This window comes from Lissotriton helveticus, chromosome 3_1 (genome assembly GCF_964261635.1).
Source record: "Lissotriton helveticus chromosome 3_1, aLisHel1.1, whole genome shotgun sequence".
Lineage (NCBI taxonomy): Eukaryota > Metazoa > Chordata > Amphibia > Caudata > Salamandridae > Lissotriton > Lissotriton helveticus.
This window is the reverse complement of record NC_136061.1, coordinates 809,673,154-809,689,145: the sequence shown is the minus strand read 5'-3', so window position 1 is coordinate 809,689,145 and position 15,992 is coordinate 809,673,154. Positions and strand designations below refer to the sequence as shown.

General features: G+C 47.9%; 1 protein-coding gene across 2 annotated transcripts in view; it reads right to left on the bottom strand.

The window, feature by feature from the left end:
- The window catches only part of HPS5 (HPS5 biogenesis of lysosomal organelles complex 2 subunit 2), a 594,029-nt gene that overhangs the window by 300,349 nt on the left and 277,688 nt on the right, over positions 1–15,992 (bottom strand). For both annotated transcript variants that reach the window (XM_078681077.1, XM_078681076.1), the window contains exon 11: positions 6,392–6,550. In XM_078681077.1, coding sequence (XP_078537203.1) covers positions 6,392–6,550 — 159 coding nt within the window. The remainder of the gene's footprint in view (positions 1–6,391; positions 6,551–15,992) is intronic.

Here is a 15,992-nt window from a genome sequence, read left to right as displayed (position 1 = left end):
GCATGTGGGTGACAGGTTTATGTGGTTCAGTTCAGGCTTAGACAGACTTGCTTTTGGTGTGCCATCACTGCGCCCGCATCTAAGCCATGATTTGCAAGTGCTTCTTGGAAAGTTAGTATGTCATCCACTGGTGATGTTCTTGTTGGAGATGTAGGGTGTGTAGGATGTGTGAGATACATCAGTAGCAGAGTTAGGGGATCAAGAATATAGTGTGTGACCTTGTTCAGCTTCTGACTTAAGATTTGAAATGTATAAATTCTTGTGGAGGGGGAGGTTTCCACCTCTTTATCAGTGACATGGAAATCACTTTTGACAATTTTCTTGGAGGAGAAAACTCTAGAAGTCATGGAAGAAGAAGAAGGAGTTTGAATAGGATCCTCAAAGAGTATGATCAGTTGGATAGGACGATGAGGTAAAGGAGCCGGATCAGGAGATGTAGTCCTTCTTCAACGGTGAAACGGAGTATAAATCTCCTCTTTTTGTCTTTTACTTGATGAGAACTGTGTCTGCCTAGCCAGAGATGGTCTGAGTGCAGGCACTGAGAATAAGCAGAAGATGCTGATAGGGCCAGACTGTAGAAGACTCAGGTGGAGACTGAACGTGTTTTTGGCTCTTTGATGTTGATGAAGTGGTTGACATTAATCTTGGTCCTTTCAACGGTGTTGCTGATGGAGTCACCATTGAGCCTGAAGGTTCCGTCATTATTGGACATGACGCCATGAAAGAGACCATGCCACTGTTGGAGATATGACCATCAAGGAGAATGATGCGTTGACATCAACGCAGATGTTTTCGCTGACTCTGACCTAGAGTGCCTCGACTACTTCAAATAATAATGGAATTTACATGGGGTGGTCAGAGACCTCTTCTTTAACTGTGAGCATTTCGGCACTGATACACTAGACGTTGGAGGTGTCGTTTTACTAGGATGTTGAAAATGATGATGGCGTCTTTCTTTTTAACCAAATTTACTCTCTCTGGATCTCACTCTCTAGGAGTCCTTGCTTGGAGGAGGCAGGCGTGTTGCAGTAGGCTGGGATGGTTTTCCTGGTTTTCTGCTTGTGTGTTTTTAACCTTGCCTTTCAATCTAATGCCTTCTCTGTCTTTGAGAGTTCTGAAAGACAAATGTCACAGCTCTTGACAGAGTGTGCTGGGGGTAGGCAGACTGCACAGTAATTGCCTTTTTCCTGGGGCATTTTATAAAAAGTGAAGGCAATGTGACTAAAAAGCCTATTCAGACTCAGTTTCGAACTGGTAAACTAGATGATAGATGAAGTAATACATCGAGTAAACAGGGAAAAATGATTTCCGGACTGAAAAAGAGGGTTTTGTTTTGAGGTTTCAATGCCTCACATGTGTTCAGTGATCCTTCTTTTATGAGCCAGAAAAACAAAGAAAAAAAAATGACTTGCTCTAGGAGGCAAACTGCTAGTACAAGCCACTGTGGGAAGGATTCTCTCTCAGATTTTAAAGAGACAATCTTAGTTTTGTCTCCCTTCACATGCAATGTAGGCTTATATGACTACTTTTTAACCTTCATATATACATTGTAATTAGATGGCCTTGCATTTTAAGATGCTAAAATACAGTCTACTCAATGTTCTTATTATTACATCAATGTGCAAAGCCTCTGCTGCTTTTCATGGAAGAAAACTATGCAAAAGGTGATCGGAGGTCTGCGGAACACGGTGGAGAATATTCTATCATTGAAGACTATTCAATGAAGAAATATATATTTTGATGCGAATCTTCCCCAAAGACCTTCCTTGCTCCATACATTTTATATGGCTTAAAAAATGATCTTAAACATGAAGCCTCAGCCATGTTCTTAGTCCCAACATTATACCTCCTCCTCCAACTACAGAATGGAGCAGACAGACACTGCTTAGCTTCTGTATCTGAGATGGGAAAAGGAGCACATTTATGAAAGACGTCCAAAAGGAGTCAATCTGATGAAAATGAGCAGAACACACAGGGTTCCCTTTTGCATGATGCACTTGCAGTAGAAAACCCGACAGAGGGTTGGAATGGTGGGCTTCTGTACCTGATTGGCTGGACTTCGGATCATAAAAAGAGGTAGATGGGCTACTTGCAGCCTACAGTTGTGTTTAATTTGTTTTCAATGGCAATTGCTCTTCCCAGTAAGTAACTGAATGTATAAAACAGCCAATGATGGGAGCCTCAATTTACTGTACAGTAAACTCATAAGGTATTCAACAATAATTTTTTAATTAAGATGTGCTTGACACGAGTTAGAATAACAGCATGAAGCAACTGTTTCCATTTTGCTGCCTAACAAATACCCATAGTAGGTTTTCTTTTATCTCTAAAGACATTCATGTACTTGACTGGTAAGTCTACGTGACCAAATTCTATAACTTTGAGAGCCATGCTGTCACAAAATAGTTACTGAGTTTTGGGCGCAAATTTGTGCTGGCTGCATCATTATAATTTAAGGTAGAGATGGTACAATCCAATGTGTCATGAATATACCACGTTTTTACATGCTTAGTGAGTGTGTGTGATGTTCTGCTTTTGCCAATGGTCTATGGAATTATTGTCTTTGGGGGGGTGGAGGAATAGGCAAATATGTGCCAATTCATCAACAGCGTGTTTCCTGTTGACAGTGGAGGTAGTTAACTCGATGCAATATCTTGTTATTTTGTGTTTATGGCTGTTTGTATGGAAGGACGGCCATATTTGGCAAAAAAAATGTCTATGGTCCAACTCCCATCCATGAGAGTCTCTCTACTTGAACATTGACTTTTCATGCCAAACATTGTACTATTAGAAAAACATAGTTCTGATCTGCCCAACGTCATGTTGACCAGTCAGAGCTAGGAAAACTGCCTTCCACACTGAAAAGCTGACATGTTTCACAGAAACCTGTGGAGCCCAACAATCCCAAATCTCCAGGTTTCCTACAGGTGCTCTCCATCTTGTGCCTGAGGCCACTGCCAATGAATATAACAATGAGGACTCATGATCTGAATGTTATCCCAATAACCATGTGAGCGTTTTCTGTATTTTGCAATTGGAATCTACCAGATCTTCCCAGCTCCCGGTCTACCCTTTATTTGTTAACTATTCTTTTGTACAGGACTCATGTGCAGATAGCTCATGTTACGGCGTGAATGCATGATCAGATCATTCCAAATAATTACAACACTTTTGACTGTGACATATAGTATAGGAGACTTTGATTTTAAAAGGCTAAAAATCTCTTTTGGGATGGCACTACCATCAACTTGGCCGAATCTATTTCTGCACTGGCAAAAGTTTTTCAAATTGACTATGAACCCACACTGATGGAGCAACAAAATCACAGCATTAATACTGTCCTGTCATAGTATGAATTACATTTCCTTTACAAGCTGTTCATCTATCTAGGAAGACACAAGTATCAATTGACATTTGAGTTGCACTGTTACCAGCAACATATTCTGAAGGTTCCTTGGCATGAGGATAGAAAGTTAAACTTATAATATTTCAACCTTAGATATTTTTGATGCTTGGTGTATACCGCAACATGAAAATGGGCGTCTTTGACCTGTACATTTTCCATGAAATCCTGTCCCTCATAGGAATAACCTCTTGAAATGTTGTTTTAACTTGTGTGCCATTCCTCAATTGTTCAAGAAGCGCAAGTTTAATATTGGTATAAGTATACCAAGCATAAAGATATATTTTTCTCCTCTTGCAGTACTTCTAATAGAAGTTAGGATGATCTGTTACCATCTAGGTTTTCTTCTGCTTTAAGTTTGGTGAGGTTTGCAGCAAATTTATACAATAACCATTCTGTACGATTGCTAGAATCCTTTTGGCCAATTTTGTCCTTAATCACATCTTCAAATTAAAACACAATTTGCCAACTGGTGCTTCACTGCTGCCGCAGATAGGAGGGAGAAGTGTATTGTAGTGTGCTGTGGAGGATTGGACGGTTGTCTGCCTTCAAGCCACCTTTGAATATCTGCTACCTTTGAAAGGTTACCCCGGGATGCAAAACCATTGCTCTAGTAGTATGATCACAGCTTACATTCTAACCAGGTTTCATCACCTGTTTTTCAAAACAACTACTCTCCATTTAGCTTAGCCAACTAAGGCTTCTAATCACTCTCCCGGTCCTCAGTTCCCTGCTTGCAGTATCTGCAACATCCAAGGAGGACTAAACATATACAAGAAATTGTTTCATCTTTAAACATAACTGCTTTAACCCATTTTCTATGATTCTCCAGAAGAAGCTGCAATATCTCTTGAATCTCCTTTTCTAAAACATATATATGTTTAAAAGTGCTGTGAAGTGTGCAAATTCCCAACTGAGAAAGCAGTTGCCCTATTCAACTTTTTACTCACTGCATCTAAGAGTTTGCTTCCATTTTCTGGTGAGGTAAATTAGTTGCACCTAGGTTCTTAGGCCTTCTTATTGATGTCATTATTGCAACATGACTTTTGTGACGAGGCCCTGTATTTCTTCTTGATTCTAGGTGTACCTGCCTTGTTGGTAGCTGGGGGTTTTAAAGACCTTTCTACCCTGATGCATGACATTTGAAAGCATAAACATATACGGACTCCTCGTTTGCAATTGATGTTTTTCTAATAAAAAACATGCTCCCTTGTCCTCTAGCTCCATCTGAACCCTGAAGGTACCTCTTTTGGACACTGCATTATACGAACACACATTATCTTTGTTTGTTATTACATGAGCAAGTGTCTATCTGTGATTCAGGCGAGTCTGCATGTAAATGTTCCCAAATGTGTTTCTCCTATAAACCTATCGAAATAATGTTCTTCATGACCTGACTGCCATAGCATCGCCATGAGTCTTATCTGCTTCATTTGTTTTATGGGTATAAAGTGGGGATGGCACTGGAGTGACTATCTTACATCATCCTCTCACTTTTTCTTGGCCTTTATGCCCCTTTAAAAAGTATCTCATATGCCGTAAGGTCTCACTGAATTGTGTTAAGTTTGGACTCAGTCAAATTTTAAAGTTGGATCAAGCCCCTGAGTTCACTTTTGCCCGTTGTCATTTGACTACATGATGGAAGGTAGATTTCATTTTGCCTTCCTTTTTAATCGCAGATGATTAAACAAGTTAAAAACTAAATAAAATCAATTAACTCTTGAAGGTCGATGAATATCTGGTGCACTGTTGACTTTGATCTTTTCAGCACTGACAAAATGGCATTTGGTACATTGATTGAGAAGTCTTGACTTTTAAATGTCAGAGTCTGAGAATTTTTCCCACTTTGCTTACTCCGTCCCCCGACTCTGTGTTGTCGTAGCCCTTCTCAATTCCAAACAAAAGAGGCTGCCAAATGCCAAAATTTAAGTCACTACCTAGAGCACCGATGATAGTAACTCTTGAATGTACAATACTCCTAATTTGAACTTGGAACAAGGAACACACCCCTCAGCCTCTGGATCGTGCTGGAAAATATGAATGACACACGTTGTACTCATCATGTAAAACAAAATGTCTGACAAATACAGCAGAAACAAAAAGGTGTCCTGTCCCCATACCCATTCCTAAACAAACCCAAGATGTTAACAGAAAACACCATAAGCAAAGGCATTTATTTTCTAAAGCCTGGACCTCTTAATTGACTGATTTTATCTTTATTAAGCACTTCAAGGAGTCATAGCACAGGGCATCTATAAGAAGGGTGAAACATAAAGAAATTACCTACGGCAGAGATAGGCCTCCAACTCTTTCCTTAAAAACAAACTGGTCTGGGGTGGACATGAGGTAAATGGGAAACATTTTTTTAAAACATGCAATCTCCTATTGGGGAATAAACTAAATACAATCTTGCTCTTCCAAAGCCATCTTGACTATTGATTTAGTTGATGACTGCCGATGCCAAGGAGCTTCCAATTCTGTTGAACCACTGGTTTCTTCGAACCAACACACAGCCCAGCCTCGTTTCCCAGGTTCATGCGTGATGTGCTTCTCCGGTCCAGATTTTTTTTTTAGTGAATTCTGAGAATGTGTCTCTTGTTTATTCCATCATACAACAGGTCCACAAAACCCAGATTTCTTAGCAAAAAACCTGAAGTACAACAGCACACAAAACATTGACCAGCGAAACTGGACAGCTATGCATGGCGGTCACACACATATGCATTGTTAGCTTGCGGTCAAAGTCCTTAGGGGGTTTCTGGCACTGCCTATGGTAAAATATCAAAAGTAAAACTTTCAACATGGGGATATTACTAGATTCAACTACTCAATGGCAGAATAGATAGATAGAATTTAGAGTAAGTTCACAATGCAAAACAGGTACAGCGGTTCCCACATTCTGAAAATGGAGGCAACTGGACTTTTTCATGGATTACATTTAACTTAAATATGCAAAAGGTAGGGTCAGGGGTTTTATAAAGCACTTACATGCGATGAAATGCTGCTTCTCCGGCTGCTACATGCAGAGTCAAATGGTTCAAGCTTTGTAATCATTTCCTCAAGTTGCTCTATGACATCAGACTGGGCTGTGGGATCCAGCTGAGTTTTTAGGTGTTCCAGTCTTTCTATTGACAAAAGTTTTCTTGCCTACAAAATCAAAGCATCACTTTTCAAAATGGTATGTGCATGGTTCTCCAATATTTCTGACTCATGCATTACACCTCCATGATAAAGAATTTCACAATACTTTCATCTCATTTAATTAGTCTAATTGGCATATCTAATAATGAGCAAACGTACTGGGGCTCACGTTTGCATAATCCTCTCCCGACATTTTAAAGCTGGCATTTTCACTTCAAGCTCTTTCAGCTTCTTTCATTCCCTTCACATAAAGACATTGTGGTTTGGTACACTCCTGACTGCTTTTATTGTCATGTAATAAAGTCAGTGAAACAATTGAATACTCATATCAAAATTTAGAAGGCTCAGTTCATAAGATCTGCTGGTCTTTGCTGTACACAAGGAAACATTACTTGCCTCTAATATTTCTGGAGTGCAGTAGTCTCAACCTTCTTCTCAAAGGCTGTAACAAGGCTCATTACCCAAGAGTGGGACAGCATCATCTCAATTTGTTATCAAATACCAATAATTTTCTTCCAAACATAACAAGCTGGGTATACTATGGACAGCAATGGGTGTAATGCCAGACTACCAATATATATCTCCTACAATTCTTGGCCACCCGGGAGCCAATACCAGGATGAGTCACCTATCCTCATAGTGCCATCGCAGAGGAGGAGAGAAACCATGCATCTCCTTTATCAGTGCAGACTCGCTGTTGGGTAAAACAGCAGCTAACAGTTGTGGTGGGAGACCACCCAGTCGCCGCAGTCCCAGAATACTGAAAAGAAGGCAGGTCCTCTTTTCACAAGACCTTTGGATGACTGACATGTTACAAAGGAAGGAGAGGGTGAAGCAAACATTTAAACAGGCTAGAGTCAGAAAGTGTTTGTCCACCTTTTGGGGCCAATCAGGGTTATGCATGTGGACAGAGCCAAACATATCAGCCTCTTATAGAAAATGATTTTAGGATCCAGCAGAGTGAAGGGGTCAGACAGGCTGTCATCTATGTGCACAGTATTTAGGACAGAGACAAAAGGGGAAAGGGTGTGCAAGACGCACCAGGAGCTCCCTAATGGTAGCCTTTTTCTACCCTTTGCATGAAAGTGGGGTTTGGAGTGAGAAAGAAAGGGTAGGGTAAGTATCTAGGTCATCTCCTGGTCATATTAAAGAGAGGAAAAAGTGTGCGGAAGGCCAGATATTTTCTCTTTTCTAGGAACCTGTGTCCTACTTGGACTACCCCTAATGCACAAGTTACTACTTGTGTAACGATATATCTGTAAGAGACATTAGTTAGTGATAGATTCCTTACCTTAGAATATCCCCAGGCGTCAGACTGGATCCGGAAAATTTTCCGTAGCAATGCCCCTGCGCGCCGGCAGGCGTCATCTGCGGCTCCGCGTCCGGCGTCGTTAGCACGGGAATGACATCGTCAGAGTACTTAGACGCCGCCCTCGCGCGCTGACGTCAGTTCTGATACACAGCTTTTCCGCGCCAGATACGCAGAGCCATGATAGAACCAACACTGGTGCCATGAAACTAGGGCCCTGAAAAGGGATGACCTTAACCCTAGATATCAATTCGCAGAACGGGGAGGATGGGTGGGTCGGTAAGGAATCTATCACTAACTAATGTCTCTTACAGATATATTGTTACACAAGTAGTAACTTGTGCATCTGAAAGAGACACGTTAGTGATAGATTCCTTACCTTAGAATAGATACCCCAGCAATACCAACCCCGGTGGTGGGTCTGCGAACCAATAATCACACCAGGAAGTCCTGGAGGACGGAACGGCCAAAGAAGCCATCCCTCCGGACTTGGCTGTCCAGGCAGGAGTGTCTCGCAAACGTGTGCAGCGAGGCCCACGTAGCTGCCTGGCAAATGTCCTGCAAGGGCACACCTCGGCCCAGGGCTGTGGTAGTCGCCATGGCCCGAGTGGAATGAGCCCTCAATCCAACAGGGGGCTCCTTCTTAGCCAAGGAGTAACACGCCTGGATACACAAGATGATCCACCGAGAGATGGTCCGCTTGTGCACTGCCTTTCCCTTCTTAGCGCCCACGTAACCAACAAAGAGTTGGCCACCCACCCTGAACTGGCGTGTGCGATCCAGGTAGTAAGAGAGCGCACGTTTTGGGTCCAGACGGTAGAGCCTCTCTTCCTCTTTCGAGGGATGCGGAGGCGGAAAGAAGGTGGGCAAGGTAATGGACTGCCCGATGTGGAAGGCCGTGACAACCTTGGGCAGGAAAGAGGGTCTTGTCCGCAACACAACCTTGTCTGGATGGACAGAGCGGAAAGGTGGTGTGGAAGAAAGAGCCCGGAGCTCACTGACTCTCCTGGCAGAGGTGATGGCAACCAGGAAAGCAGTCTTCAAAGTAAGAAGACGGAGAGGACAGTTATGGAGCGGCTCGAAGGGAGCACACAATAGATAAGTAAGAACAAGGTTCAAGTCCCACTGGGGCATCACGAAAGGAGAAGGAAGGAACATGTGTGTGATGCCCTTCAAAAACCTATTTACAATTGGGGACTTGAACAAGGAAGGCTGATCAGGTAGCCTTAAGAAGGCGGAAAGGGCAGAAAGGTACCCCTTGATAGTGCCCAGAGCAGAGCCCTGCTGGGCAAGAGAAAGAAGGAAGAGGAGAACCTCAGAAAGGGGTGCAGAGAGTGGATCCACAGCCTTTGCTGTGCACCATGCCACAAATCTGTTCCACCTGCAGGCGTATACCGACTTTGTGGAGGGACGCCTGGCTGCCACAATGACATTACAGACTTCAGGAGGCAAGTCAAATGGCCTAAACTGTCGCTGCTCAATCTCCAAGCTTGTAGGTGGAGACTGGACAGGTTCGGGTGGAGGACTGTCCCCTGCTGCTGCGACAGAAGGTCCTCCCGAAGAGGCAGACGAATCGGGGGATCGACTGACATGCTGAGTAGCTCGGGATACCAGTATCTTCGTGCCCAGTCCGGAGCCACAAGTATAACCTGGGCCCGGTCGCGCCTGATCTTCTTCAGCACTCTGGGCAGAAGTGGTATAGGTGGAAAGGCGTACAATCGACCGCAACTCCACTCGCGACGAAAAGTGTCTCCGAGCGAGTGCCGCCTTGGAAATTCCAACTCGCAGAACTGATGACATTGCGCGTTCTCTTCTGTGGCGAATAGATCTAACCAAGGCTCTCCCCACTGCTGAAAGAGACCTTGCGCCACGTCCAAGTTCAGACGCCATTTGTGATCCATCATGCACCGACGGCGGAGTTCGTCCGCCCTGGCGTTCAGAGAACCTGCCAGGTGTTGAACCACCAGAGTCACGCCCTGATGTTCCAGCCACTGCCAGAGGCGCAGAACCTCCTGGCATAGGGTCCACGACCCCACCCCGCCCTGTTTTTTGCAGTACCACATGGCGGTGGTGTTGTCCGTGAACACCTGCACTACACTCCCCCGGACAGAGGGGAGGAATGCTTTCAGTGCGAGTCAGATCGCCTGCAGCTCCAGAAGGTTGATGTGGAGCTGGGACTCTGCCAGAGACCAGATGCCTCTGATCTCTGCCTCTCCAATGTGGCCCCCCCAGCCCAGGAGGGACGCGTCCGTCACAACCACGTGCTCCGGGTGGGTTAGGGAGAGGGATCTGCCACTGACCCAATCGCGGTCCGTGAGCCACCACTGCAACTGCCTTGCAGTGCCCTCCGAGATCAAGACATGGTCGGACAAGTTGCCCTGATGCTGGGCCCACTGAAACTTCAGGTCGCACTGTAGAGCCCGCATCCGCCACCGGGCATGATGCACCAGAAGGATGCAGAGGCCATCAACCCCAGAAGCCGCAGCGTCAACCTGACCGAGACTCGGGATAAAGGCTGAAAGATCGGAATCAGAGCCTGAATATCCCAAACCTGCTGTTCGGGAGGATAAACCCGAAACTGCGCAGAGTCCAGAACCGCTCCGATGAAGAGGAGCTTCTGAGAGGGACACAGGTGTGACTTCGGCACGTTGATGGAGAACCCCAGCAGGTGCAGGAGGTCTGCCGTAGTCTGGAGGTGGCTGACGACTGTCTGGGGCGAGCCCGCCTTCAACAACCAGACGTCGAGGTAGGGAAAGACTGACACCCCTAACCTGCGCAGATGAGCTGCGACCACCGCCATCACTTTTGTGAATACCCGTGGGGCGCTGGTAAGGCCGAAGGGGAGCACGGTAAACTGAGAGTGCTCGTGGCCTACTGTGAACAGCAGGTAACGCCGGTGGGCCGGCAGGACGGGGATGTGAAAATAAGCGTCCTGCAAGTCCAATGCTACCATCCAGTCTCCAGGGTCCAGGGCAGCTAAGACCTGAGCCAAAGTCAGCATCTTGAACTTCTCCTTCCGGAGGAAGCCGTTGACGATCCGTAGGTCCACGATAGGGCGTAGGCCCCCTTTGCCCTTCTTGGGTACCAGAAAGTAGTGGGAGTAACAACCACACCCTACCTCTGGCCCAGGAACGCGCTCGATGGCCCCCTTGGCCAAGAGGGCCGTGACTTCCTCTTGCAGAAGTTGCAAGTGATCCCCCGACACGCGGTGGAATTGCGGTGGCATGGCTGGAGGGGTAGTCTCGAAGGGGAGGGAGAAGCCCTTTTGGACGATTTGCAGCACCCACCTGTCCGACGTGACAGTGCGCCAGTGGAAGAGGTGATGGCGAACCCTGCCCCCCACTGGCGTCACATGGGCCTGAAAGCACAGACTAGGAAGGTTTTGAGGCAGGTGCTGCGGGGGAAGGTGTGGACTGGCCTCGCCGTTGTCCCCGACCGCCACCACGGCGGTTTCCATGGCTGCCACCACGCTGTTGAACATTCTGCGGTGCGTGGCTGGCGGCACGTGTGGGGGCGCCCCTTCCGTGACCACGAAAGGAGCGAAAGGCACCCGATTGCTGGCGTGGGGCCCGAGAGGCCCAAGGACTTGGCCGTAGCCCTGGAGTCCTTAAAACGCTCAAGCGCATGGTCTGCCTTGTCGCCAAAAAGGCGACGCCCATCGAACGGCATGTCCAGAAGAGTGGCCTGGACATCGGCCGAAAAGTTGGCGGACCTCAACCAGGCGTGGCGTCGAACCGCCACCGTCGTTGCCATCGCCCTGCCCAGTGAGTCCGTGGTATCCAGCCCACACCGGATGGAATATCGCACTGCATCTCGACCCTCCGCAAGAGCTTGGGTGAGTTTTGCCCGGACCTCCTCCGAACATTGTGGCAGCACGTCCGCGACCGTGTCCCACAGGATGTGGGTAAAGCGGCCCAAGAGGCATTCGGTATTGACTGACCGCAGTCCCAAACTCAGGGACGAGAACACCTTCTTCCCGAATTGTTCATACCTCTTGGATTCCCGATCGGGCGGAGACGCCGGGAATGCGGTCTGGGAAGTGGAGGCCTGGATGACCAGGCTCTCGGGGGTGGGATGTGTGGACAAAAAGCAAGGGTCGCCCGGGGCCGGGCAGTATCGTCTGGCCACGTTCCTATCCACAGGCAGACCTGTGGCGGGCTTGGACCAAGTGCCCACAAGAACGTCACACAAGGCCTCATTAAACGGCAGCAGAGGCTCAGTGGAGCCTGCCTGAGATTTAAGGACCTCAGTGAGGAGGTTAGGCCTCACGGCCGCGACGGGGAGCTCAAGGTGTAAGGCCTTGGCCGCCCACGTCAACACTACACTGTAAGCAGCCCCCTCCTCCGTAGCCACGGTGGGAGGGGAGACAAATCCAGTGTCTGGCGAAGTGTCAAGTCCACTGGCCTCCCCAAGCTCATATGTCCAGTCCTGTTGAGACTGGCACTCCTGTGCCAGAGGGTCCACAGACCCCTTCCAATCTCCCTCGTCACCCATCTCCTGCATTTCAGGGTCAACAGATGGGGCCGGTTTGTGGAAATAGAAATCGTCAAACGACGTTGAGAGCGGCGCCGCTCCGGCGCCGGAACCGGACAGAGGGTAGGATCGGGGACGGCGTCCATAGCAGGCGCGGGGGCAACATCCGCAGGGCCGGCGCCCGTGAGGTCGTGACGTCGACCGGCGATGACCCGGATCCGGAACCGGATCCAGTGGCGGCCTGCGGCGCCAGGACCAAAGTCGCCGGCGGAGCCGGGGCCGAAGCACCCGACCCGCTAGGCCCTCCAGCCGGGGCCGTTGGGCCCGGAGGCGCCACGGACCCCGGCTGAGGAGGGAGGGACCTCATGGCAATGAGGTACTGCTCGACCTCCTCTGGCGTCGCGTCATGCCCAGGGACCCGAAGGTGTGGGGCAGGCGGCGACGTCCGCGACTCCGTTGGAGCCACGTGGGTGGTATTCCCCGGAACCCCCTGCCGCGTCGCGCGAGGGGTGGGTCGGAGGAACGATGAAGTCTCTCCAACCTCTCATGCCTCTTACCTGAGGACTTGGATCCTGATGACCGATGTCCACTCCCGGAGCTGCGAGGGCTCCGACCCCGCGACCGGTCCCTCGACCTTCCGTGGGACCGGGACCTGGAGCGGCGCGGGGCTGACTGCCGGAGCTCAAGTCGCTTGCGGGACTGCTCCCGCCTAGCTTTAGACGTCAGGGCCCGGCAGTCGGAGCAGGTGCTGTCGTCGTGGTCGAGGCCTAAATACTTCAGACACCGGCGATGGGGGTCGGTAACCGACCTCGGTCGGTCGCATTTGGAACAGGGTTTAAACCCGGGCATCCCTACCGGCACCGTCGGAGTCGAAGACTCTAGTAGAGAAATGATCAAAAAGATCTAAAAGTTTAGTCAAAAAAGACTAAGGGGTAAGCTTTTCCAGATCTGCGCTAGCTGGCGCGGAAAACATGTTCCCTCCTGTTCCTTTCGTGATGACCCAGTGGGACTTGAACCTTGTTCTTACTTACCTATTGTGGGCTCCCTTCGAGCCGCTCCATCACTGTCCTCTCCGTCTTCTTACTTTGAAGACTGCTTTCTTGGTTGCCATCACCTCTGCCAGGAGAGTGAGTGAGCTCCAGGCTCTTTCTTCCACACCTCCTTTCCTCTCTGTCCATCCGGACAAGGTTGTGTTGCGGACAAGGCCCTCTTTCCTGCCCATGGTTGTCACGGCCTTCCACATCGGGCAGTCCATTACCTTGCCCACCTTCTTTTCGCCTCCGCATCCCTCGAAAGAGGAAGAGACGCTCCACCGTCTGGACCCAAAACGTGCGCTCTCTTACTACCTGGATCGCACACGCCAGTTCCGGGTGGATGACCAACTCTTTGTTGGTTACGTGGGCGCTAAGAAGGGAAAGGCAGTGCACAAGCGGACCATCTCTCGGTGGATCATCTTGTGTGTCCAGGCGTGTTAGTCCTTGGCTAAGAAGGAGCCCCTTGTTGGAATGAGGGCTCATTCCACTCGGGCCATGGCGACTACCACTGCCCTGGGCCGAGGTGTGCCCTTGCAGGACATTTGCCAGGCAGCTACGTGGGCCTCGCTGCACACGTTTGCGAGCCACTACTGCCTGGACAGCCAAGTCCGGAGGGATGGCTTCTTTGGCCGTTCCGTCCTCCAGGACTTTCTGGTGTGATTATTGGTTCGCAGACCCACCACCGCGGTTGGTATTGCTGGGGTATCTATTCTAAGGTAAGGAATCTATCACTAACGTGTCTCTTTCAGATGCACAAGTTACTACTAGTGTAACGATATAGCTGTAAGAGACATTAGTTAGTGATAGATTCCTTACCGACCCACCCATCCTCTCCGTTCTGCGAACCGGTATCTAGGGTTAAGGTCATCCCTTTTCAGGACCCTAGTTTCATGGCACCAGTGTTGGTTCTATCATGGCTCTGCGTATCTGGCGCGGAAAAGCTGTGTATCAGAACTGACGTCCGTTCGCGAGGGCGTCGTATAAGTACTCCGACGACGTCATTCCGGCGCTAACGACGCCGACGACGGACGCGGAGCCGCGGACAACGCCTGCCGGCGCGCAGGGGTATTGCTACGCAAAATTTTCCGGATCCAGTCTGACGCCTGGGGATATTCTAAGGTAAGGAATCTATCACTAACGTGTCTCTTTCAGATATAATTACACTGATATGAAAGGTATTCCCTTCCTCCAACTTAGGAACTGGTCAACATCCAATTCACCTAGTTCATTACAAAACTAGAGACCTTTTCCTACAGACTATATGAATAAATATTCCTCTGGAAACGAAGTTAAAAACATACTTTAATACCTCCTTTCTAGATACAAAAGCTCAGATCCAGAGAGGCCTATACAGAATGTAAAATTTGAATACAAAATTTCACACCTTCTGTGTGGCCTTGAGGGTTTATGGGAAGAGCACAACTGTTTAGTTTTTGACCATGGGTCACGATGGTTCAGGTTTGCATTATCAGCAACAGATATAACCAGTTCCACAATATAAGACAAATGTATTACTAATTGCTTCATGTCTAGAAGTGGTTAGGCCAGAACTCACATGTCTGCCAGGTAGTACCAAGCTCTACATGACACAAAAATGAAAATGTTATTTACCCTCCATACTCAAGATCAGGTCAAGATTAGAGGAAGGTATAAAACACTGGAGAATAATGGAGAGACAAATCTACAAGGCTCAAGGGTACCCTCTAAAACATCAAAAGATACGGGGAGTGTGGATGAAATACAGGGGGCCCAGAGGGGGCTACTATAGTGAAGAGGGGGAGGAAATGGGACAGACCGGGTAACAACTGAATTCATTTTCATAGTAGAAATATGTACAAATATAAACAGTTTACATATATATAATGTAATTGCTTTAGATGCTATTTAAAAGGGCAATATAATATTTCTATGCTGAGTTGACCCTGGAATCCTTGACCAGAAGTGAAAGTTCCAGTACTTTAGCACCCTTGCACATAATGTAAATATGACAACCTCTTCAGTAAGGTGCAAGAAAGACCCTCCAGTTCAAGTTCAGGAAACATGTTCCGCCCACAGGCATTATAGAAATCAAGGTAGAAACCGTCACCAGTTAAGTGCGAGGAAAGGGAGATTACCCACCTCCCTACTGGCAACTTCAGTGGGAGGTGGGCATCTTCTGGATGTTAAAAGCAGAAAAGGGCATCAATGATCAATGCTGGTGAAATGTGGAACATACAGCAAAGCACAGAGAGGGTCATACTCAAAAGAAGCACAGAACTGCTCTTTTACCAGGGTCAAAATGAACAGCATCTGAAAGGAGCAAGGAGCTGTCAACAGAACAGGAACCAGCGGTGTTCAGCATGGTACCAGCAACCCTGCCATAGCACCTAGTAGTTGCACTCAGCTCCAAAATGGCATTTGGACAGTTCTGAATGATAATGAATGACATCAATGCCATTGACAGAGAAACGGCTGAAGGTCCTGAAGGCTCCATGGGGCAAGCAGGTGCACCACTGGGAGGTGGAGCAGCATACTGGAGCATGGTCCAAGTGAAGGTCGCCACTTGCTGCAATTTGGCCAACATCGTCAGACTCTCAATCAATCAATCAATCAGGGTTCTTTTAGAGCATGGCTAATCACCTGTCTCAATGTC